At 38.5% G+C, this 23,963-nt stretch overlaps 2 protein-coding genes across 10 annotated transcripts in view; both read left to right on the forward strand.

Annotated features, from left to right (window-relative positions):
* The window catches only part of STYK1 (serine/threonine/tyrosine kinase 1), a 63,099-nt gene extending 48,142 nt beyond the window's left edge, over positions 1–14,957 (forward strand). The window contains exons 8-13 of one of the 3 annotated variants that reach the window (XR_010411609.1): positions 1,270–1,310; positions 1,927–2,023; positions 4,502–4,662; positions 7,994–8,122; positions 12,151–12,332; positions 14,878–14,957. Coding sequence is in view for 1 of the 3 variants with exons in the window: in XM_064591561.1 (XP_064447631.1) it covers positions 1,270–1,310; positions 1,927–2,023; positions 4,502–4,706 (343 nt within the window). In the remaining 2 variants the exon portion in view is untranslated. Of the gene's footprint in view, positions 1–1,269; positions 1,311–1,926; positions 2,024–4,501; positions 6,690–7,993; positions 9,003–12,150; positions 12,333–14,877 lie in introns of those variants that run through there. The other 2 variants (XR_010411610.1, XM_064591561.1) reach the window with 2 other exon arrangements.
* MAGOHB (mago homolog B, exon junction complex subunit) lies at positions 14,876–23,740 on the forward strand. 7 transcript variants are annotated; one of them, XM_064591564.1, is made up of 5 exons: positions 14,876–14,956; positions 18,262–18,320; positions 19,047–19,157; positions 21,142–21,224; positions 23,398–23,740. In XM_064591564.1, exons 2-5 carry the CDS (start codon positions 18,306–18,308, stop codon positions 23,495–23,497), a joined length of 309 nt encoding a protein of 102 aa, XP_064447634.1. In that variant the 5' UTR covers positions 14,876–14,956; positions 18,262–18,305; the 3' UTR covers positions 23,498–23,740. The 7 variants fall into 7 exon arrangements, with proteins under 7 accessions (XP_064447634.1, XP_045729819.2, XP_045729816.1 ...); XM_045873863.3 differs by lacking the exon at positions 14,876–14,956 and adding an exon at positions 15,047–15,460 and having other exon boundaries at positions 18,218–18,320; XM_045873860.3 differs by lacking the exon at positions 14,876–14,956 and adding an exon at positions 15,279–15,460.
* Positions 23,741–23,963: the final 223 nt, after the last annotated feature.

Consider the following 23,963-nt stretch of genomic DNA (forward strand, 5'->3'; position numbering starts at 1 on the left):
GGAGGTGGGTCCACTTAATCAAAAGTTCAGTTAAACCAGGAATTATTAGAATAAAAAGAAATATACATACTTTGAATAATTTACTTTGACTTAAAACATATAAATGTACATTTATTGATTGATCTTTTGGGGGAGGGCCAAAGCCTTTTTTATGAGGACTGACCTGCTAAGTGAAGTTATACACTGTATTTCTTGTATAAATAGCATCCATAACACATTATTTTTGAGTTTCAGCTTGGGATGATTTTGAGTGAGAAATCTGAAAAAAAATGGTGAAGCAATTTGACTGCAGACGTTTATTATTATTTTTTCCAATTTCCTACTGTTGGGCTCACCCACACAATTTGACAACGCTTTCTTTTTAGCAGTGTATCTTTATAGAATACTTTCAAAGCATTCAACCTAGTTTTCAGGAGCTAATACTTTTTGCATTTATATTTAATTGATTACATAATTGCATTGATGCATCTGATGGTATAAACAGTACTGGAAAGAATCACAACTGACTTTCGGTAACCATATAATTCAGCAGCTTGGCGAAGCACATAGATGTAACATATAATATCTTACTAGTATTAATGTCATGAGCAGCAGAGGAAATTTAGAACATCAGTTAATACGGTGAGTCAATTAAGAGATTTCCATTGCTGCCTCACTGACATCTGCTTTTCAGTAGAGGTCTGGGAGTAATAAGCTTAACTGGGAAATACTGCTCGTTTAATGTGGTTTATAGAATAGTGAAATTAACATGTCTTAAATCATATTGCTGTGGCAAATATCTATTCTCATTATATGTAAAGCTTGTTTTGTTAATATTTTTCCTAGGTTTGGACAGTTAGATCTATTGAGGAAATAGTAGATAAATGATAAACCTCCCTGAGACTTGTGCTAAGTTACTAAAGGCTAGAATTTCGGCAGGAATGAATGGAAAGGATGAAAAAGATGCGGAAGGTAATTTCTTTATGTTTGGGTAGATGTGTTTGTGTGTTTCCATAAACACACATACACACAATTCAGCAAATGATAGTAAACATCTATTAATGTGAAATATAGAAGAAAGGAGACATAAATCCAGTCTGTAAAGAGATTAGACTTGAAGGGGATTGAACAGAAATGCTTTCTAATTACTTTGCTTATGTTATGAGACACCTTTAATTCCCCTTCATTGCCTTTATAGGGTTCTTACTGAAGGCCCCTGATAGTTTAAGTGAGCTCTCTTTAGGAAAGGCAGAAATATAAATTAAGTAAATGGCTTTGTTTCTTTCACAGCTGGTCCTTTGGGATCCTGCTTTATGAGATGGTGACTCTAGGTAAGGAGGGTCCCTAAGGTAGTACCTGTATGCAAATATACAAGTATGTTTATTTGGGCGGGAGATGGCATATGCTATGGGAAGAGGTTTCAGTATGATCTCTGAGGTTTGAACTGGGCTGATATGAAATCCCTCTCCTCCTTTTAACTTTTTTTTTTTTTTGCTTTCTTTTTCTTTTTTTCCCTCAACACTTTACTAATTCCAAAAGAGGTTTTAAAATCCAAAGAATAATTCCAAGAATGATTTTGTATAAACATAAATATGTTGTCCTTAGATTTATAAACCTATCTGATAGCGAAAATACAGTACTTTCCCATGTTTGGGGAGTGGAGGGCAGGTCTCATTTCTCATTTTGCTCTGTTACTTTTGTAAAAACTCAACATTTTCCTAAATTATCAGTTTTTTTCCTCCCAAACACCTTTTTTTTTTTACTCCAAAACTCTCTAAGCTATATTCTTACTTGATCACCAGGGAGCAACTATATTGTATCTAGCATTTTTCCTTTGGCTCTACCTTTTGCAGGCAGTTAGCCCAGGTGGATGTAGAGTCATGTTATAGTTCATATTCTAGAGGACCTAATATTCCCTTGCTACTCTCATTTTTTTCATACCAACAGGGGCACCACCATATCCTGAAGTCCCTCCTACCAGCATCCTACAACATCTCCAAAGAAGGAAAATAATGAAGAGACCCAGTAGCTGCACACATACCATGTAAGCAGTTTTTAGGGTCTACTCTTCTCTCATTGCAACCTCTTTTTGATCCCCATCAATCGTGCCCTTTTAAAGTGGCTCAGATAATCCCTAGCTGTCCTTTATATGCTAATACACAGCCTTAGACACACCTATGCAGTAAAATACATCTGCTCATATATCATATATACTTATATATGTATGTATGTATGTATATGTGTGTGTATACACACAAAAACACTCAGTGTTGAGGCAACAACTGAAAACTGTATTAGGAATCTAAGTTGATAAAGTTTAGTTCTTCCAGAAGCTTCTAAGTGGACCAAATCCAATGTAAATACAGTAGTGTTTTGCTTGTCTAAATGTCAGTATCAGTCAGAGACTGCCAGCCTCAGTTGTAATATCGCTGCCATAAAAATCCATTGCTCTAGAGTTTTTTTTTTTTTTAAGATTTTATTTATCTGTCAGAGAGAGCACAAGCATGGGGAGTGGCAGGCAGAGGGAGAAGCAGGCTCTCCGCTGAGCAGAAAGCCCGACGTGGGACTCGATCCCAGGACTCTGGGATCTTGACCTGAGCCGAAGGCAGATGTTTAACTGACTGAGCCACCCAGGCGTCCCTCCATTGCTCTAGAGTTACTCACTGGCTCTTATTTAGTATTTAACTTTTAAAAAATATTGACTATTTTTCCAGGTCTGAGCAAATTAGAAGCCAACCAGAAGGGGGTAGAAAGAAATTAGAAAGATAGGAGAAGGAGTATCCAATAATGTCAGCAGAAGGGGACAGCTGATGAGCTAGTGCAGAGGCAGAAAATGGAAAAATTAAAAATTATACACAGAATTTTATAACCTATAAATTACAAAAAGGGATTGTTATAGAATATAAGAAAAGGTTAAAATATTTATAAGAAGTCAGGGGAGAATATATTAATATAAATTTCTCATAAAATTATTGCTATTTTATAAATTTTTCAGCATTAAAAGGGTAAATTTCCATCACCCTAGTTCCCCACCAATAAAGTTACTGTATCAAGCATATTATAAATGTTAAATATCATAACTATATACATTTATATATATACACACTCACACACATGCATGTATATAATATAATAATACTGCCTGGGTATACTGGAATGATTGTTGAAAAATATTTCTTGTAGGCTTTTTCTATGTGTAAAAATCTGTCCTTTATTTTGGGGGAGGGGAGACACTTAACCAATAAAGTATACAATCTTGAAGAATTTAATATTTGGGTGAGGAGATATCTAAAACAACCTGAAAATCAACTTAAAGTGGGAGGCAACATAAAAGAAGGATTAAAAGCTCAGACTCACATCACAGGGTCAAAAAAACACATGTCCACTCCTAGTCCTGTTGCTTTACTGAACATTGTTTACTTACCTGAAAATAGGTATAATGATAATCATACCTCTACGTTATTGTGAGGCTAAAATAAAATAATGCATGTTAAGTTCCACTACCATGCCTTATAAAACAAGTAAGTTCTTGCTACATGTTATCAGGGTTATTAAATTAGCATCTTTTACACAGTCTCACTGTACAATAGTAAAGAGTGTGGGAGACTCAGCGTGGGCTGAGGCTTATAAGGGAAGGCTGCATAGAAGGATTGAGATCTAAAACAAGCCCGCAGGACATGACGACCATCGAGAGGATGCTCAAGGAATCGGGCATAGCATGAGCAAAGACAGAGTTGGGTGTTAACAACCACATCAGAGGCATAGCAAGACATTGACTTGGCTGGAGGAGAGGGGTTCAGTTAGGCAAGGTCTCTGAGGCAGAGAAGCTAGCAGGTAGGATGTCGGTTTTACACGGCAGACTGTGGGAAACCACTGTAGGTTCTTGAGAGGGATGAGACATGACAAGAAGTGTTCGATAAGAGACTACATTATTAATTCTTTGTAAACTGGATTGAAGAAAAGACAGCTTAAAGGTGGTGAGTACTTTTGTCTAGATTAAGGCAATTTCTTGGAGAAGCTAAATAATAAAAGAGGGCAATGACCTGGATTAATGAAAGGAAACATCTAATTAATTAGATTATTCAAAATTAGTGTGAATCATATTATTCCATAACTTCTTATTTTGTTGGCTGCGAGGTAGCTTTTACTGGGAGATACCTTATAGCAATGGTGGGGAATGCTACAAGTGAGTAATATCTAAAGGATGAGAACACTTAACTTCTGAGAGTTTTGGGCAATAGAAAGAAAAACTTGTTCTGTCATACTGATTCTAGTTTGAGAAATCTTCAGTCGTTCTTCTTATAAAAAGGGCCCTGATGAGAAGACGATATTAAGTGATTTAATACTAAGAGGATAAGAAGGAATATTATTCTCTGGAAAAACAGGAGAGGACAGTGAGAAGTAGATGAATGACTGCGGGTTTTTTTATTGTTGTTGTTGTTAAGGTGTGTTAGGCGAAGAGACAACGTTCCTCAAACATTTGCCTTGTCAAGGAAGTCAGTTTCTCTTGTTTCCCTCTCAGGTATGGTCTTATGAAGTCCTGCTGGCGCTGGAGTGAGGAGAGCCGCCCCTCACTTAAAGAGCTACACTCACGCCTAGAAATCGCCGCTCGAACTGCAAATGACAAAGCTGTGTTGCAAGTACCCGAGTTGGTGGTGCCTGAACTGTATGCAGCCGTGGCAGGTATCAGCATGGACAGCCTCTCCTACAGCTACAGCATCCTATGAAGATCTTGGGGAAAGAAACATTTATGAGTGATCATATACTATTGGAATGGATTCCTCCGAGAACAGAGAATAGCTTTCTAGTGGGACATAAAGGGACAAATAGGATATTCCCCTACACATTTCCCTAGATACCCAAAATGATGCCAGATGAGGCTCTACACTCCATATACCCTGGAGACTGAGAAGTATAGTTTCATTTCTGCTGTCCCAATCCTGAAGACCCACAGTAGACGTGGTGGATAGTACCATTGCAAAGAAAATCTTAGAAATCCACGTTTGTCTGGCATTGCACAAACAAGCTGGTCCTCCCACCACAGACTGGTTTCCTCTTGAAGCATGCTTTCATCTAGATTATAGAGTCCAGAGAAGTTGGGAGTCAACTGATGGAATAAGGAGCCGGAAAAGAAGTTGATGAGAAAGAAAATCAAAAGGTTCTATTTGCTCAGGAGTACAGACGTGGACCAAGGTCATCCTTCAAAGAGAAGGTGGAGGAAGGAGATAAAGTTCTTCAGTCCTGGTCCGTTCATGCAGGACTGGAGGAGGACCATGTAGGAAAACTTCAGAGTTTCCTTTTGGGTATAGATAAGAGGTAGATAGTCTCTTTTTATCTAATTATGAGACAAGTGAACTTGGCTGGAACTACTTTTAACTAGAAGCTGGAGAGGTCCATTCACGATTAAGAACATTCAACAGCTATTGTTCATCAGACTAGCTTCCTGGTCCCCATAAAACTAGGGAGACTGAGCCTAGAGAGCCCATTAGGCTGTGATGAATATACAGTTGACCCTTGAACAACATAGGTTTGAACTATGTGGGTCCACTTATACATGGAGTTTTTTTCTTGATAAATGCAGTGCAGGCCTGTAAATGTATTTTCTCTTCCTTATGATTTTTTTTTTCTAGCTTAATTTACTGTAAGAATACAGAATGTAATACATAGAACATACAAAATATGTGTTGACTGTTTATATTTTTGGTAAGGCTTCTGGTCAACAGTGGCTATTACTAGTTAAGTTTTGGGGGAGTCAAAGTCATATGCAGATTTCTTTTTTTTTTTAATTTATTTGAGACAGAGAGAACGAGAGAGAGAGCACATGAGAGGGGGGAGGGTCAGAGGGAGAAGCAGTTTCCTTGTGAGTAGGGAGCCCGATGCGGGACTCGATCCAGGGACTCCAGGATCATGACCTGAGCCGAAGGCAGTCACTTAACTAACTGAGCCACCCAGGTGCCCCAAGATTTTATTTATTTATTCATGAGGGACAGAGAGAGAGAGAGAGAGAGAGAGAGGCAGAGGGAGAAGCAGGCTCCCAAGGAGCAGAGACCCCGATGCGGGACTCGATCCCAGGACCCTGGGATCATGACCTGAGCTGAAGGCAGACGCTTAACCATCTGAGCCACCCAGGCACCCTATACGCAGATTTCTGACTGTGCAGGGTTCGGCACACTTAATCCCTGTGTAGTTCAATGTACTATGTACTATGTGTGTATTTAATAAGTAGGAAATGTGAAAGCCAAGCAAGAATGCTTAGTAGTCCAGAAGGTCTTTAAAAGGGTTAGAAAAGGATGTAATCTGAGACAGAAGGATGGTAGCTTCTGACTCAATCATTCGTTGATGTACTGTGAAACTTTATTTCATTAAATTAATATTTATTGAGTAAAGTAGGATTTTCTAGTATACAGCTGCCAAATCTCTACAATAGGATAAAAGTAAATAAATGGAAGTTAATGTCAACAGAAAAATTCAGGAGACAATCTGCATTGTCAGAAGACTGGTTCCTCAGGTGTAAAGTGGGGATAATACCTACCTACCTCACAGGGTTGTTGTGAGGACTGAACAAGAATATATGTTTGTACAGTATTTGGCTCATATGTGCTCAGTAAATGGTAGTTTCCTTTCTTTTTGCCCCACCTATCCTAGAATCTTTCATATCTTTTTCATTTAAAATCTACTGTAGCCAGGGGTGCCTGGGTGGCTCAGTCGTTGGGCGTCTGCCTTCGGCTCAGGTCATGATCCCAGGGTCCTGGGATCGAGCCCCACAACGGGCTCCCTGCTCCCCGGAAAGCCTGCTTCTCCTTCTCCCAGTCCCCCTGCTTGTGTTCCCTCTCTCGCTATGTTTCTGTCAAACAAATAAATAAAATCTTTAAAAAATAATAATAAAATCTACTGTAGCCAGAAAGAGAACCTCAGTCTGTCAGTCACACCTCAAGGCAGGACATACTGAAGGATGGCCTGGTACAAGTACCACATGACTAAAATAATGAGCTCATCACTTTTTTTTTTTTAAGATTTTTTTCATTTATTTATTTGAGAGAGAGAGAATGAGAGAGAGCACATGAGAGGGGGGAGGGTCAGAGGGAGAAGCAGGTTCCTTGCTGAGCAGGGAGCCCGATGCGGGACTCGATCCAGGGACTCCAGGATCATGACCTGAGCCGAAAGCAGTCGCTTAACCAACTGAGCCACCCAGGCGCCCTGAGCTCATCACTTTTGTATGAGCTTCTGGATGATGACAGTAGCCTTCTACAATTTGAAAATACTGAAAATATGGTGATGACAATGTCCTTGAACATGTGATCTATGGTTTTACTTTTTTATTTTTCTTATTATGTTCAGTTAGCCACTGTATAGTATGTCATTAGTTTTTGATGTAGTGTTCACTGATTCATTAGTTAAGTATAACTAACCCAGTGCTCATCCCAGCATGATCTATGGTTTTAAAGAACACTCTGGGTGCTCTGGGAGGGACACCGAAGGCTGCTATAGAAAGTTGACTGGCAGTTGACAATTTTGTAGAAGTCGGAATCTGAATGAGGTCATGATTAGTCATCCAGCTGAATAATGATTCTTGCCCCGGTAGGAGTACCACATGACTAGTAAGGATTTAAGGGGGTGTTAAGTTGCAATAGGGAGAAGGGAGGTACAGCGCTTGGCACAAAATGATAAAGTCCTATGGAATCTCATTGTTGTTGCTTGTCTGTTCACGTAAGTCAAATTTACAAAATATTTATGTATTAATTCAAATATTTAAAAAAAAGGTGAGTGTTAGGGCCAACTGTGCCAGGCACTGTTCCAGATGTTGGATAAAACAGAGAGCTTTTGATTACAGTCTAGAAAGTAAGAGACTTTAGGTATATGTTTGTGTGGGTATAATTACAAATTGTGGTAAGTGCTACGAAGAAAAACTACGGGATAGTAAAAAGAAATGTAAAATGAGGACCTCCCTGAAGAAATGGCATTTAAACACAGACCTTTTTTTTTTTCCTAAAGATTTTATTTATTTATTTGACAGAGAGACACATCGAGAGAAGGAACACAAGGGGGAGTGGGGAGAGGGAGAAGCAGGCTTCTGCTGAACAGGGAGCCCGACCTGGGATCATGACCTGAGCCACCCTGGTGCCCCTAAACTCAGACCTTACGGGTAGGTAAGCAAACCTGACAAAGAGTGAGAAGAAGAGCCATCTGGGAGAGGGAAGTGGGGCTATATGTGTGAAAACTCTGGGGCAAGGAAAAAGGCATAAATTGTTTGAGGAACTGCAAGTCGGCAAGTGGATGGGGGCACAGTGAGGTTAGGAGGAAAGTGGTACATAATTAATCAGAGCATTGCTCTTTCATACTGTATGTTAATAGTTGTTTTGGTAGGAGGGAAAGCAGCAGACAATTGCTATTTAAAAATTTTACCCTTAATTTTATTTGTTTTTCTGGATATAGGTTTAGAAAAATGGATACAGTGATTATTTATTCTAAGAAAACTGGGTCTTTCCCATTACTTGGCCAGGCTTTCTCCAAAAGGGGGATTATATTTTTGGCATTTTAACTGGTCAGCCAAACCAGGTATGTCTGAGCTAATGAGTGGAAAAGAGAATAAAAATATTTACCATTCAATTAAGTTTAATCTGGGCTAGGATTTGTTTTATTGTTTTGATTCCACCCTCCCCGGATCTTGTTTTTCCAATTTATGCTTTATTGTTTAAAAAAGCCTCTAACATAGCTAGGAACTGAGCAAACACGCACCTGGATACAGTGTCTAACTGAAAGTTGAAAATGTAGTTTAACTTAGAATAGTCTGAACCAGTAGTTTCAAATCACACTCATGCAGAACACTAGTGTTTTTCATGGTAGATTTAGGTGTTTTGTTATTAAAATTGAATAATTTTTTCACTTTTTTTTTAAAAGATTTTATTTAGTCATTCGAGACACAGAGATACAGAGAGAGAGAGAGCACGAGCAGGGGGAGAGGCAGAGGGAGAAGCAGGCTCCCCACTGAGCCAGGAGCCAGACGTGGGGCTCGATCCCAGGACCCCTGAGATCATGACCTGAGCTGAAGGCAGACGCTTAACCGTCTGAGCCACCCAGGTGCCCCAATTTTTTCACTATTTTTAAAGAAAAAGTAAACTAGTAGATAGAATCTTCTTAATCTTAACTTTGCTGTAATAATTTTTATTAAATTTTTGCTTTATCTTATAGCTCATTTAAACAAATGAGTATGGCAAATACAATGGAAAAGTGGGAGGGTAGCCTATTATATTTAATCTAGAGACTGTTTTTACTTGTTTTGGAAATAAGAGTTAGCGGTCATACTATGTGTTAGAAGCATATGATATTGTCATATACTGGAAAAATTATTAGTTTGAATACTGGAATTAAATATATCATCATGTCATAATAATCTAGCAATAGGGGGTGCCTGGGTGGCTCAGTCAGTTAAGCATCTATCTGCCTTCGGCTCAGGTCATGATCAAAAGGTCCTGGGATCGAGTCCTTCGTCGGGCTCCCTGCTCAGCAGGGAGTCTGCTCATTCTCCCTCTCTCTCTGCCTCTCCCCTGCTGCTTGTACTCTTTCTCTTTCTCAAATAAATAGAACCTTTTCTTTTTTTTTTAAAGATTTTATTTATGTATTTGAGAGAGAGAATGAGATAGAGCATGAGAGGGGGGAGGACCAGGGGGAGAAGCAGACTCCCTGCTGAGCAGGGAGCCCAATGCGGGGCTCGATCCTGGGACTCCAGGATCATGACCTGAGCTGAAGGCAGTCACTTAACCAACTGAGCCACCCAGGAGCCCTAAATAGAATCTTAAAAAAAAAAAAAATCTAGCAATAGTGCTCACCACATATGAACATATCTGAGAAACAATGGTATGAAAATTTTTGTGTTTCTGCATGATGGTGTTTCTCATTAAAAAAGTAATACCACTGAGTGTAAAAAGACATTTATGGTTAAAATTCCATAGATAAGTCTATTTTTAAAAAATTATTTATTTATTTATTTATTTATTTGAGAGAGATAGAGATGTATGCATGCTTGAGAGCAGGGGTAGGTGCAGAGGGAGAGGGACGAGCAGTCTCTGCGCTGAGCGTGGAGCCCCACACAGGACTCCACGTGGGGCTCAATCCCTTGACCCTGAGACCATGACCCTGAGACCATGATCTAACCTGTAACTGAGTCAGAGGCTTAACTGACTGAACTACTCAGGTACCCCAAGAAGTCCTAGAAGAGAGAAGAGAAAGGTGGATGGATGTCATAAAGGCTGAAACAAACCATCTCATTTTGACATTAATTTTTTTTAATTACCTTAGAATGTTGATTTAGATTATATAATATTCTTGGTTTATTACTCTGACCCATTTAATGGAATGAGATAGCCCTGGCAGCTTTTGTTCTGTAAATACAAATTCAAACTGTTTAAAAGCTACTGATAAAATAAAGAAAACAAATGAAAACAACAACAACAACAACAAAAACCTATCCTCTCCAGTGTTTATCTCAGGAAATTCAGGGCATATTTCTGAAAATTTTAAGTAGGAATGATTTGATGATTTTAGATAGTGAGGTAAAAGGCAAAAGAAAAGTTTGAGGACAGAGCAGACTTGAGAGATCAAGAGAAGAGAGAATTTTAGATGCAGGAAAAATCAGAACATTTTAAAAGATTGAATTAACACTTCTAAGAAATAATCATCTCTGACCATAGCCCTCTGACTGGATTCATCACCGTGAAGCTGAAAGCAATAAACTTAAAATCTGAGGGGAAGGGCGCCTGGGTGGCTCAGTTGGTTAAGCGACTGCCTTCAGCTCAGGTCATGATCCTGGAGTCCCGGGATCGAGTCCCGCATCTGGCTCCCTGCTCAGCGGGGAGTCTGCTTCTCCCTCTCCCGCTCCCCCCTCTCATGTGCTCTCTCTCTCTCATTCTCTCTGTCTCAAATAAATAAATAAAATCTTAAAAAAAAAATCTGAGGGGAAAATCAAATCATTATTTTATCAATGAATATTATGTATTTGATTAAATCATTAAGTCTTAATTTCAGCTGGAGTTGGAAATAAAACGTGTATTTCTTAACTATTTCAGAAGGGTATTTTAAAGCTAACCACAGATAGGCTGCATTAGCAAAGGCAAAAATAGTACTTTATTTGGCTTCGTTTAAGATGCCCAAACATTTGTTTTCATAAATAAACCGGTGATACTGGTAAGTACGCTCTAATTTGAACTCTACAGCAACTGAGATTGAGATTTCTCAGTGTCCGAAACATATTTTCACTATTTCCAGCCCAAGTAAAAGAGTATGAAGTGGTTCTTATATAACTTCACTGTCCAACACAGTAGCCAATAGACACACGTGGGTATTTAAACATTAATTTAAATTCATACAAATGAAATAATATTTAAAAAGAAAAACTTCAGTTCCTGGTCTCGCCAGCCACATTCCAAGTGCTCAAGAGCTGTTCAGAACATTTCCACATCTCTGTTGTATAACATCCAAGAAGACCACAAAACACAAATGCTTTATCACTCTGCAATCCTTATCAGATACAAGAGATGGTGAGGCTTTTTTTGTATATAAAGGATTAAGTACATATATTTTCACATTTCCTCTTAAAGACAGAGTTAGAGAGGATTAGTCTTTTTTTTTTTTTTTAAAGATTTTATTTATTTATTTGAGACAGAATGAGAGACAGAGAGCATGAGAGGGAGGAGGGTCAGAGGGAGAAGCAGACTCCCTGCCGAGCAGGGAGCCCGATGCGGGACTCGATCCAGGGACCCTGGGATCATGACCTGAGCCGAAGGCAGTCGCTTAACCAACTGAGCCACCCAGGCACCCAGAGAGGATTAGTCTTTACCTCAGAGGTCTTTTTAGGGAATAAAGACAATAACTGGCCTATAGATAAAGACCTCAACACTGTGCATTCCATGTGCACTACTTACATTATAGTAAATTCTGGTACCTGGTACCTGTAGCTCTCTTACGTAAGCATGAAGATGAACACTGGTATGTGTGCCAAAAATCTGGAGGACATGCACTAGGGAATCTAAAGATATTGAATGAGGCTCCCTCCAAAAAACAAACCAAATGGATTACTGCTTATATTTTCAGAGCTACTATGGGATATTGTGGTCAAATTTCTGTGGGTTATTCTTTTTTTTTTTTTTTTAAAGATTTTATTTATTTATTTGACAGAGAGAGACACAGTGAGAGCAGGATCACAAGCAGGGGGAGAGGGAGAGGGAGAAACAGGCTTCCTGCCGAGCAGGGAGCCCGATGTGGGACTCGATCCCAGGACCCTGGGACCATGAGCAGAGCCGAAGGCAGACGCTTAACGACTGAGCCACCCAGGCGCCCCTCTGTGGGTTATTCTTGTGGTAAGTACACTGACCAACTCATCTCTGTTTGCCTGGGACTTTGCAGGCTTTAAAACTGAAAGTTCCACATCCCAGGAAACTCCCCAGTCCTGTTCAAACTGGAACAGTTAGTCACCTTAGTGGTAAGGGATAGTGCTTTATGTCTCTTGCATATTTTCCATAATGGCAGTATATATAGGAATTGAATGATCTTTCTGTATTAACATTTATACAATGGTTAATATAGATATCTATATTGACAGTTATATAAGTGTTCATATAGACTCAACATAATCTGGCCCAGTCTGCCTTTCTAGTTATTCTACTTGCATGAACCTTATCTTCTAACTATAGTGAATTTCTTCGCTTTCCCAAATCACACACTGTCATACCACTGTGTCTTTGGTCAGGCTGTTTTCTGCCTGGAATTCTTTCTCTCCCTTTGAATATATACTGAACTTACTCAACTTGGTCTGATTCAAATTGTACCTCTTGTCACAATACTTCCCTGATACTTCCCTTTCTTCAGTTTCCCCTATTCACCAGTAAAATGACTTGCTTTTTCTGCTGTGCTACCAGCATTTAAAAATTTTCTTTCCCCCTTTTTTAAACAACTGATAATCAATTTATTAAAAAGGTTGATTTAAGCATCTGCAATGGTGACTTCAACCTCACCTCCTAGCTCAATAGTGATGGAAGTAATCTGCTTAACAATTCCAGAAGGACTGTGCAAATCAATGAGTAGCTTGTGGGTCCAAGGAGTTTTTCTTGCAGTGATTCTCAAAGCCTTGGTAAGCATCTGAACTGGTCCTTTGACTTTGAGATTCTTTTCCTTTGTGCCTCTGATCAAGGCAGCACATACCTTCTCCAAAGATTTTACTTTGCGGCTGGTTAGAGTAATTCTAATTCAGTGAATCTCTGGTTCCCTGGGTGTCTTCCTGGTGTCTTTAAAAGTCATGGCTTTGGAGCAGCGTCCTGACTGACTTGTTCCTCTGCGAGAGTGAACCCTGGTGAGTCAGGAGCAGGAGCGGGGCATCCAAAGCTCCATTATTGCTGTGACTGCATCTTCCTCAATGAAAGAATAAAAATACTCTTTCTTGTAAGGTTTGCTTCCTTGTGTTAATATTTATCTACTGTTCGCTTTCTTCTCTGGACTAAAAGTGTAAAGGGCTCTAAAATTATTACCAGTGTCCATCCATTTCTGGCACATTTTAATAACGCCTGTTAAAATCATTATGTTTTATAAATTTTAAAGCTATTATACATTTATTATCTCATTTGATCTTCTCAACAATTCCTAAGCTTCGCAAAGTTGATTGTAGGACATTGTAGGATATTCATTTGGTTGGTGAACAAACAGGTGTAGACAGTGACTAAGTAACCAAGGTTAGTAGAAGTAAGTGATGGGAATGAATCCCAGGTCTTCTGACTGCCAGTCTTTCTTCTAAATCCTGCTGAAGGTTAAAGGTCACCCAACAGAATTACTCTGTTGGTAAAAACAGGGTGATCAATAATATTTCAAAAGTAGACTTTGTATAAAAGTTCACCTTGTCTTTCTACCTCCTTCAAAACCCATTCCACATTGCAGCATTCCTTCATCTCCCCAATTTAATTCTTTCTGGTAAGAAACGTGGGCTGGGGCGCCTGAGTGGCTCAGTCGGTTGGGCCTCTGCCTTCCGCTCAGGTCATGATCCGGGAGTCCCTAATGGAGCCCCACATAGGGCTCCCTGCTCAGCGGGGAGTCTGCTTCTCCCTCTGCCCCTCCCTCTGGTCATACTCTCTCTCTCAAATAAATAAAATCTTTAAAAAGAAAAAAAAAAAAGTGGGCTAAACCATTTGATCTTAAGTCAAATTGCCAAAACTACACAGGCTACTAAAGATTAACCCTTATTGAATGATGAAAGTTTTACTACTAAGAGGAACTCTTATACCGTGACTATCAGAGATCTTTCCTTTCAATGTGCTTTTTAAACATCAGACCTCTTTTCTTTTTTTTTCTTTTGTTCCCTCTTTTTTTTTGTTTTTTTTTAATTTTTTTTATTCTTATGTTAATCCCCATACATTACATCATTAGTTTTAGATGTAGTGTTCCATGATTCATTGTTTGTGCATAACACCCAGTGCTCCATGCAGAATGTGCCGTCCTCAATACCCACCACCAGGCTAACCCATCCTCCCGCCCCCCTCCCCTCTAGAACCCTCAGTTTGTTTTTCAGAGTCCATCGTCTCTCATGGTTCGTCTCCCCCTCCGATTTCCCCCCCTTCATTCTTCCCCTCCTGCTACCTTCTTCTTCTTCTTCTTTTTTTTCTTAACATATATTGCATTATTTGTTTCAGAGGTACAGATCTGAGATTCAACAGTCTTGCACAATTCACAGCGCTTACCAGAGCACATACCCTCCCCAGTGTCTATCACCCAGTCCCCCCATCCCTCCACCCCACCCCCCACTCCAGCAACCCTCAGTTTATTTCCTGCGATTAAGAATTCCTCATATCAGTGAGATCATATGATACATGCGTCAGACCTCTTTTCTGATGGGTTCTTCCTACTTCGCCTCTATTCTAGGCTTCTAGCTGCCGGATAACTAGCAGTCATCGTCCAGAGGGCAAAGCTCCGGTTAGGAATCTAACTGGAGGAAAGAGAGGTAATCCCGGTCTACCATGCTGATTCTGGGCTTTATCTTTCTCATTCCACCAGTTAGAGGGGAATAATGCCACACCCACCTCGTGAGGACAGGATGCGCGAGAATTAGAGACCCGAAAAGTAAAAGCGACTTGAAACCTTAATTCTAAACCCATAAAAAATGCGATCACATTTCCCACACTTCTGTGCTTTGCTAATATAATCGTATCCACTTAATTTTGGGGAAAAAAATGTTCCTCTCGCCCCGGCGCCTCCAAGACTCTGGAACGAGAGCTAGCCTCCCCCCTTTCCTTTGGCGACCGGGACCGGGAAGGCGCGCCCGCAGTGACGCATTTATCCCGGGCGATGACGTCGCTACCAGGCGCCCGGCGGCACGTTGGCCAGGCCTTGGGCTGGCTTTAGGGGGTAAAAATGGCTATGGCCAGCGATTTCTACCTGCGCTACTACGTAGGTCACAAGGGCAAGTTTGGACACGAGTTTCTGGAGTTCGAGTTTCGGCCAGACGGTGAGCAGAGGAGCGGCGCCGCCGCCGCAGCTTAGCTCGGTGCGCGGCTCGGGTAAGCGGGGTGGAGAGGGCGCGGAGGAGGCGAAGTGGGGTGATTCCGCCTCAGTGGGCTTGCAAGTGTGTCTTGGGGACTGAGGTCACTTGCTAGAGCCGAAGTAAATCCGAACCGAAGACTCTCAGAAGCATTAACTGGACCTGTGAATACAAGAAAATTAATGGGTGTAAGTTAATTCAGAAAATCTGATCCTGCCAGATACTGAAAACTTGAACACAGGGTAATCAGAATCTTCAGAGTAGGTCTCCTCCCTTTTCCTAGACACGTGGCCTTACGTACAGCGCTTAAATGAATACAGTGGTTGGACGGGGGAGGCCGAAAATTGCCGGTCACCGGAAGACTTTAAGCATCCATTGCACAACCGCGTGGTGGGATGTTCTTTAAAATGTTCAAGGATGACGTCAAGTAAACTAGATGGCTTCCGGTGCGCTGAACTGAAGAAGGGAGCTCCACGTGTAGGAACATGAGTGTAGTAATTATGTGTTTTGGGTGCTTAAATATAGTTGTTGTTCCCCATAAGATGCATTAGGAATAAAAAGGAGGGAATGGTTAGGAGTCCAGGAAAGCTTCCTAGAGAAGGTAACAGTTGAAATTGTAGCTGGTGCGCAGGGCTGCTCTGGGTTTCCCAAACAGACCAGATTGGGGGCTCACCGCTGACAAAATCCAAAGGCAGAGAATCTACTGGTGGTGAGACAACAAAGGAATTTATTTCAGAGAGGCTGGCACCGGGAAGATAGTGCACTAGCATCTCAAAGACTGTCTCCAAAATGCCAACAATACTTGCCAAAAAAATATGGGGCGAAGGTGGGTTTGAGATCATAATAATGTAGGTAGCCAAAGTTCTCTTTCAAGATGAGTCTTGGAATGAGAATAGGCATTTTCTTGGCCTGTGAGGGGAAAAAAACCATTCAGACTGCTGAAAACAGCATGAGCAAAGGGTGAGGTGGGACTGTCTGCTGCCCTGGAGGTGCAGCATTATTCTATCATTTGAGAGCCCTGAATCTCTTTAGAGAGTTACTGTATACTGAACTCTGCTTAGAACAGGGATGGTCCACCTGCATAGACTTTTCTTTCTTTGAATGCGTGTTATGTGCAAGGCAACATGTAAACACAAAAATTGAGGGTACAATAATGAGTAAGTCTCTTTAATTTCTCTGAAGGAACTATGTCTTGGTGGGTGACACAGACATGAAACTAGCCATAAAACAGTGTGGATATTAAGTGGTGTATTATGGTTTGGACAAAGTTCTGTGAGAGTGAAAAAAAAAAGTGGAGAAGCATCACATGTTAGGAAAAGGAAGAGTATCAGACATTTAAGGAAGAACTCAAGGTAGCTACAGCCCTGCAGTTCAGAAACCTTAATCACTTTATTCCCCCTTGTTCTTACCATGTCTCTTTTAAATTTAACTAAGGAGCCAAATTTATCTGAATTCTCCATCTATTCTTTTCTTAGGTGATACTCTTTTTAGTGCCTTTGCCTTTGAACAGCTTTCAGCTTGCCTATATCATGTTTAGCCAGTCACGTAAATTAAGTAGGCGGATATTATCATGGAGAGTTCATGCTAGAACAGTGATTCTCATCCGGTTATCTGCCACCATATCATTCCACATATTTCCTTCAGTAGTGAGGGGGTCACCTCATTAGGGAAACCTATCATTTCAGAGATCAGGACCACATTACATTTGTGTCTGAGCAACTGACCATAGCCATGATGAGAAGCATGCATCAGGGAGTACAAAAGTCATGATGGATTAAAATTTTAAATACAGGTCAGCTAACAAACTGACCAACTTTTATCTAGAAGCAGTACATAGTTCGTATACATCTTAGTCACAGTGCTAAAATAGTAGCATTGCCATATTGTGTACATATATTAATTTGAAGGAAATAATTTTTGGAGTATTGGGGAAAGCATGAGTATTGGAAGAAGGTAGACCTAGAAATGAATCTTTCTGACCCTGGGCAAGTTACTTAACTCTGTTCTCTCAAGTATAAATAGATGAGAGAACAAAACCTAGTAAGTGTTGTTTTACCAATTAGATTAAATTTTCTGGGTAAATCACTTAGGGCCAATACAGATATATAACATAGGCTTTAAAAAGAAATGTTAGTTCCTTTTTCAGATTCCCTGTCTAGTTCATGACATAGCTTAAGCAAATGAGCCTTAAGAATGATCCTCCTAGGGGGAAGAATGAAGGGGGGGGGAAATTGGAGGGGAGATGAACCATGAGAGACGATGGACTCTGAAAAACAAACTGAGGGTTCTAGAGGGGAGGGGGGCGGGAGGATGGGTTAGCCTGGTGGTGGGTATTGAGGAGGGCACATTCTGCATGGAGCACTGGGTGTTATGCACAAACAATGAATCATGGAACACTACATCTAAAACTAATGATGTATTGTATGGTGATTAACGTAACATAATAAAAAAAAATGACCCCTCCTATTATATTGAATTATATTGAAGGCATGAAATATTTAAAAATTATGTTGAATGTTTAAAAATTCAACTATTGAAGGTATGAAAGTTTTGAAAATGACTGGCTTCAACTTTAGCCAACTTTTTACCAATATTTGAGTGTTTACAGGTCTAGCATTGATCTTATGCTAAAAGGGTGGAAATATTAATAAAAGTAGTAGTATAAAATGGTCTGTACCTTTGAAATTGCTTACAATGTCATTTTTTTATTATTTTCTTTTTTAGTGGTTTTTGCTGTTATAGATTGAATTTTTTTCCACTCCCCACAGGAAAGCTTAGATATGCCAACAACAGCAATTACAAAAATGATGTCATGATCAGAAAGGAGGTAAGTTCTTTTCAGATGTCTAATTTTTTACATTTAGACCATTTTCTTCATGTCTTTTTTTGAATTTACAAAAGTACATCTCAGGCTGTATTGCTTGTAAAGAAGCCAGTTTATAGATTGAAAAAGGAGTCTATTTAAATAGATCTAAATGTAGCATGTGTAACAGCCAAAGAAGCAATCTGATTATATTAAGTTGTAGTTCCACCTTTAAACATATAATTTCATTCATTTCATAATTAGCTTTGTCTTTTTATCCCACTCCCTATTTAAACTGATTGATAGTCAAGATTTAAATACAGTATTTTACAGAATTTTAAATGAAAGGCCCGGAAGTTAAGGATAAGAAAAAGCTCAAAGCAGTGACTGTGATGTCTACTTGTATTTGTGTCTGTTCACCTCACAGATTTTCTGTTATCATTGTTAACCACTCAGAGGTATTTGAGTCCCATGTTAAAAGGCAGGATCCAGGGTTTTAAAAGGGGGCTAGTGTAAGTTATCTTTTTTTTTAAATTTGGAAACAAATACATATTAAAGGAAAGGGCGAGAGAGTTAATAAAATCATAAGGATGAGTGATTATCTCCCATCTTGTACTTTTAGGATCAGTATTAGATTCTTCTGTGATATTCTCTTTGAATATTTAGGGTTTGTAACTTCATATTATGATTTCATTCTGAGTTGTGGAAAGTAATAGACATTGTGGAATTTTTATTGTAACTTGTTTTCAGGCTTATGTGCACAAGAGTGTAATGGAGGAACTGAAGAGGATTATTGACGACAGTGAAATTACAAAAGAAGATGATGCTTTGTGGCCTCCCCCTGACAGAGTTGGCCGACAGGTTCGTATACAGTAGTTCTTTACGTGCATACATGTTGGAAATTGGTGATATAATTGTTACGTTTCTCCATATTTACTTAGCATAGTTCCTCCTTGATTCTTTGGTTTTCCATTTAGTAGGCACCCGGTAAATACTCTTTAATTTTATTTCACTTAGTTTCATTTTCTGTTCTACCTTTGAATTGTAAAGGAGTCAGTGCAGAGCTCTAAACTTAGGCATCTTTCTGAGCAGTCTTCTCTGTAGCCTCACTGGTTAAAGTTAGGATGTTTTCATACTGTTAATGGATAATTGCTATTGTATATTAATTACTTCTGTTAAGAATAAGTACAGTGTTTGTGAAATTCAAGAGAGGATTCTTATTGATTGTAAAATTCACTTTCTTCATTTTTATAACTTTGAGAACTCTTTATTTGTACCCTTGTGCCCAAGAGAGGGATTTGATTGGTTTCTTTTTCAAACTGATCATTGCTTTTGCTTCTTATTCCCTTCAGAGTAATTAATGTTTCTCAAAGGGCTTCTGGAGAAGTTTGAAGGCTTAATTTCACTCTGTAGAAAGACAGTTTGGGTTTTTTCAACTCTTGAAGAAATGAGATCTAACTCCTGGAGGAAGAAATACTTAATTTCACTTTTATATATTCCTGAGAATTATACTTTATATCCCCTTCTTTGACTAGAAGAAAATGTGGAGAAATCAAATAGATGCTGACATTCTGTAGCAGTCATTTACCTCTTCTATTTAAAGAAGTATTATTTAGGAAAGCAAAGGTAATAGTTAACAGTATTTATGTTACACATTGTAAATACTTTTAAAAAGTAAATTTAAATCTCGGTTTGTTTTATGCTGTAGGTACATACGTACTAAAAAACAGACACTACAACAGTAAACTTTTTATCTATTTTAGACTCAGGGAGAACCCAGTATTTTCATCTACCGACTTGATGATGTATTTATATGTTTTGGTTAGTGGGGGGAGGGGTAGGCATGTTCCAGAAATCATCTATTGGGTCTTTAAGTCAAAGATTTTATGATCGTTTGAGAGCCTTAATTAGTTCTCCATTTTGTGTGTGCCAAAAACTGTGCATAATTAGGTCCCATAATGAAATAGAGAGCTAAGACCATCTTTAATGGCATTTGTTATTTAACCTGATAAATCACTACACACATAGCCTCATAATTACTGGTTTTAGATTTGCGGATAAAATCTAGAGAACAATTTCTACAATAATTATGGTACACTAAGAATGTCTACAGTATGTTGTATTTGTTTTAGTAGGTCTTAATTTTCAATGCTTTGTGAAGTCAAATCACAATGAGTCTTTCATTCTTAACAGCCGAGGACTCAAAATATCAATACCATCACTTATTCGTGATTGTAAATACATCAGTGTTTTTTTCCTATGCTTTATGAGTCTTGTATTTTGCATTTGTAACATACCCTGAGAAGGGTGTTTTAGGGATTACAGAGTATGTTTGTAAAGTCCCCAGCAGCAGGGCCTCATACATAGTAGATGCCCAAGTGGTGCTATTAGTATTGTGCATTTTATTTATAAAGCCTGGTAGAAAGGTTAAATGTGCTTGTATTTATTTATTAAAAATAGGTTTATACCCATATCTACAGCATTTTGCTTCAAAGTTATGTCTTCAGTTTTTACTGACATAAGAAATGTTTATGTGTACTCTTATATATATCATTCATATTTATAGTGTCTTATTTATGAGATCTCTGGAAAGCAATTCTTCGTTAATCCTAATATTGGGGACTCCTGAGCAGTTGATGAGGTTTTTATTTTACAGACATAGTTTATGTCTGTCAGGTTAAGTTTCTTTTCCTTTTTCTTTTCTTTTCTTTTCTTTTTTCTTTTCTTTCTTCTTTATGACTGCTAGAAAACTTGCAGCTAAATTGGGACCTCTTGGTAACAAGAATACCAATACCTCTGAGTGGAGTTTTATATTAACTACAGTAATCTATTTTATTTTTTTCAGGAGCTTGAAATTGTAATTGGAGATGAACATATTTCTTTTACAACATCGAAAATAGGTTCTCTTATTGATGTAAATCAGTCAAAGTAAGTATGCTGAAGTATTTTAACTAAATTGACGTAATTTAGGGATGTCTGGGTGGCTCAGTCAGTTAAGTGTCTGCCTTCGGCTCAGGTCATGATCCCAGGGTCCTGGGATTGAGTCCTGCATCGGGCTCCCTTCTCAGCGGGGAGCCTGCTTCTCCCTCTGCCTGCCGCTCCCCCTGCCTGTACTCTCTCTCTGACAAATAAATAAAATCTAAAAAAAAAAAAAAAAATTGACATAATTTATTTGAAAGGGCCATTTTAGAACAATAGCCAGTTTTCTAGGGTTATTTCAGTGGCAATTTATCGGTTTATTCTGCAGATATAATTTTGACTTTTATGTCATTGAAGACTTGCTGTCAACTACTTAGCAGTGTATTTTTCTGATTGTCAAATCTTAATCTGACCATATGCATAACAGCAACCAAATTCTAATAGCTATTTTTGGTAAAAATCTGGATAGAGTTTCATAAAACTTAAAAGAAATCCTTATTGGATTATATCAGCCTCATTAGCCTAATACCACATCATTCTCCTCCTTGAGTTTAATATTTGAAAGAAATTGAAGAAAGTCAGTATAACTTAAGTATGGCTTTAGCTTCCTCTGTCTTCCCAAGTTTATCTCCTCTGGACCTTTGTAGGACATAGTATTGTTTTTGTCCGAAAAATTTCTATGCTTCCACTTCTTTTCTGTCTTATGCCTCAGAATGTTTTCTTAGTGCTCTTTCTTCTATCACCCTAACTTGTAAGAACTTACTTGCTTGCTTTTCTGGTTTGAATGTGAACTCCATGAGAATCTTGCTGTGTCACCAGTTAGCACAGTGCCTGGCATACAAGAAGTGCTTTGTAAATATTTATTAGATGAAGGGAGAAAGGAATGAATGCATAGTCACTATTGGATACAAAAGGCTACATTCATAAAGACCAGTCGGATACTTTTGAACTATCAAGTTGATTTTCCCACAGTTGATGAGGATGTGGCATTCATACCCTAACTAGGATTTTAAATTGGTACAGTGTTTTTTGGAAAACAGTTTGATAATTATGCATCAAAAGCTGCTAGCATTTTATTTTTTTAATTTATTTTTATTTTTATTTAAATTCAATTAGTTAGCATATAATATATTGTTAGTTTCAGAGGTAGAGGTCAGTGATTCATCAGTTTTATATAATACCCAGTGTTCATTACATCATGAAGCTGCTAACATTTTAAATTCATGGTTGCTGGAGGGGAGGGGGCTGAGGGGATGGGGTAATTGGGTGATGGGCATTAGGGAGGGTTGTAATGAGCACTGGATATTACATAACACTGATGAATCACAGTCCTGTACCCCTGAAACAAATAATACATTGTATGTTAATTAACTAAATAAAAAAAATAAATTCATCTTTGACTTAGTAATTTCATTTCTGAGCATCTACTTTAGGGAAATGCTCTCAAATAACGAAAATGCTGTATTCATGAAGATGGTCATTGAAGTCTTTTTTTTTTTTTTAAGATTTTTTATTTATTTGAGAGAGAGACACACAGCGAGAGAGGGAACACAAGCAGGGGGAGTGGGAGAGGGAGAAGCAGGCCTCCCGCCAAGCAGGGAGCCCGATGTGGGGCTCCATCCCAGGACCCTGAGATCATGACCCGAGCCAAAGGCAGACGCTTAATGACTGAGCCACCCAGGCGCCCGGTCATTGAAGTCTTATAATTGGGGAGAAATCCAAATGTTTAACAAAGAGAATTATTGATAATTCACAAATGAAGGAAAAAGTAATATTAAAGAAGGAAAAAGTAATACTAAAAAGGGCACAGGGAATGATTTTAGTTAAGAAAATAGAGAAATGCCAAAATATTTATAGTTATCCTGGGAGGACTGACATTTTATAGTATTAGGGGTATTATTTTTTTCTGTCTTTATAATTTTATCTGCCTTCTACGTTCTTATGTATAGCTATTTCTTTTATAAGAAAATAAACACCTTAAATATGAATGAAATATAAATATGAATGAATACAAAAATGAATTTTGTAGAAAAGACAGAGATGGTAGTCAGTATGTTCATTTTAGTTGCAACAAATCCTTTCTCCTGAATTCCTTTGTTTTGTTTTGTTTTGGGAATTAACTTTAAAATTATGTGTTTCATCTTAGGAACAAAAAAGTAACTTTTACCTTTTTAAATTTTAGGGATCCTGAAGGCCTTCGAGTATTTTACTATTTGGTACAGGACCTGAAATGTTTAGTTTTTAGTCTTATTGGATTACATTTCAAGATTAAACCAATCTAAATTGTATGTTTTTGCAGCTGTTTTTATATTTAATTAAGGGATGGGTTTGTCATTTACCCTATTGGGATTTTTATAAATGTGAAATTTTTTTTGTATGGCAACTAAAAATAAGGAAATACATAAGCAGGCTTAATGATTATTCTCATTTGGGTCCAAGTGGTCTGGACAGTCCTCACACATGAAATTCTATAAATAAAAGGAACCTTTTGTTGAGAGTTTGCTCTAATAAAACATATCAAAGCCCGGATGGAGAGTGGGTTTGTTTGTTTGTTTTTTTCAGAAGGCTAAGTCTCTTTATTCACTTTAAGATAATAAAGAATTGTTCTAGTAGGTACATCCTATGCAGAAGTTCTTTCAGGCAGAAGAATGCTGCCAGATTTTCATCCATTAAAGGAAATTGCAGATCTCTCATTTCTTCCATACCTAATGGGACGTAATTTTTGGTGCCTATAGAAGTTGTTTCAGA

The sequence above is a fragment of the Mirounga angustirostris genome, unplaced genomic scaffold, assembly GCF_029215605.1.
Source record: "Mirounga angustirostris isolate CCGP_5_RB_7025 unplaced genomic scaffold, mMirAng1.0.hap1 SCAF_5, whole genome shotgun sequence".
Classification (NCBI taxonomy): domain Eukaryota; kingdom Metazoa; phylum Chordata; class Mammalia; order Carnivora; family Phocidae; genus Mirounga; species Mirounga angustirostris.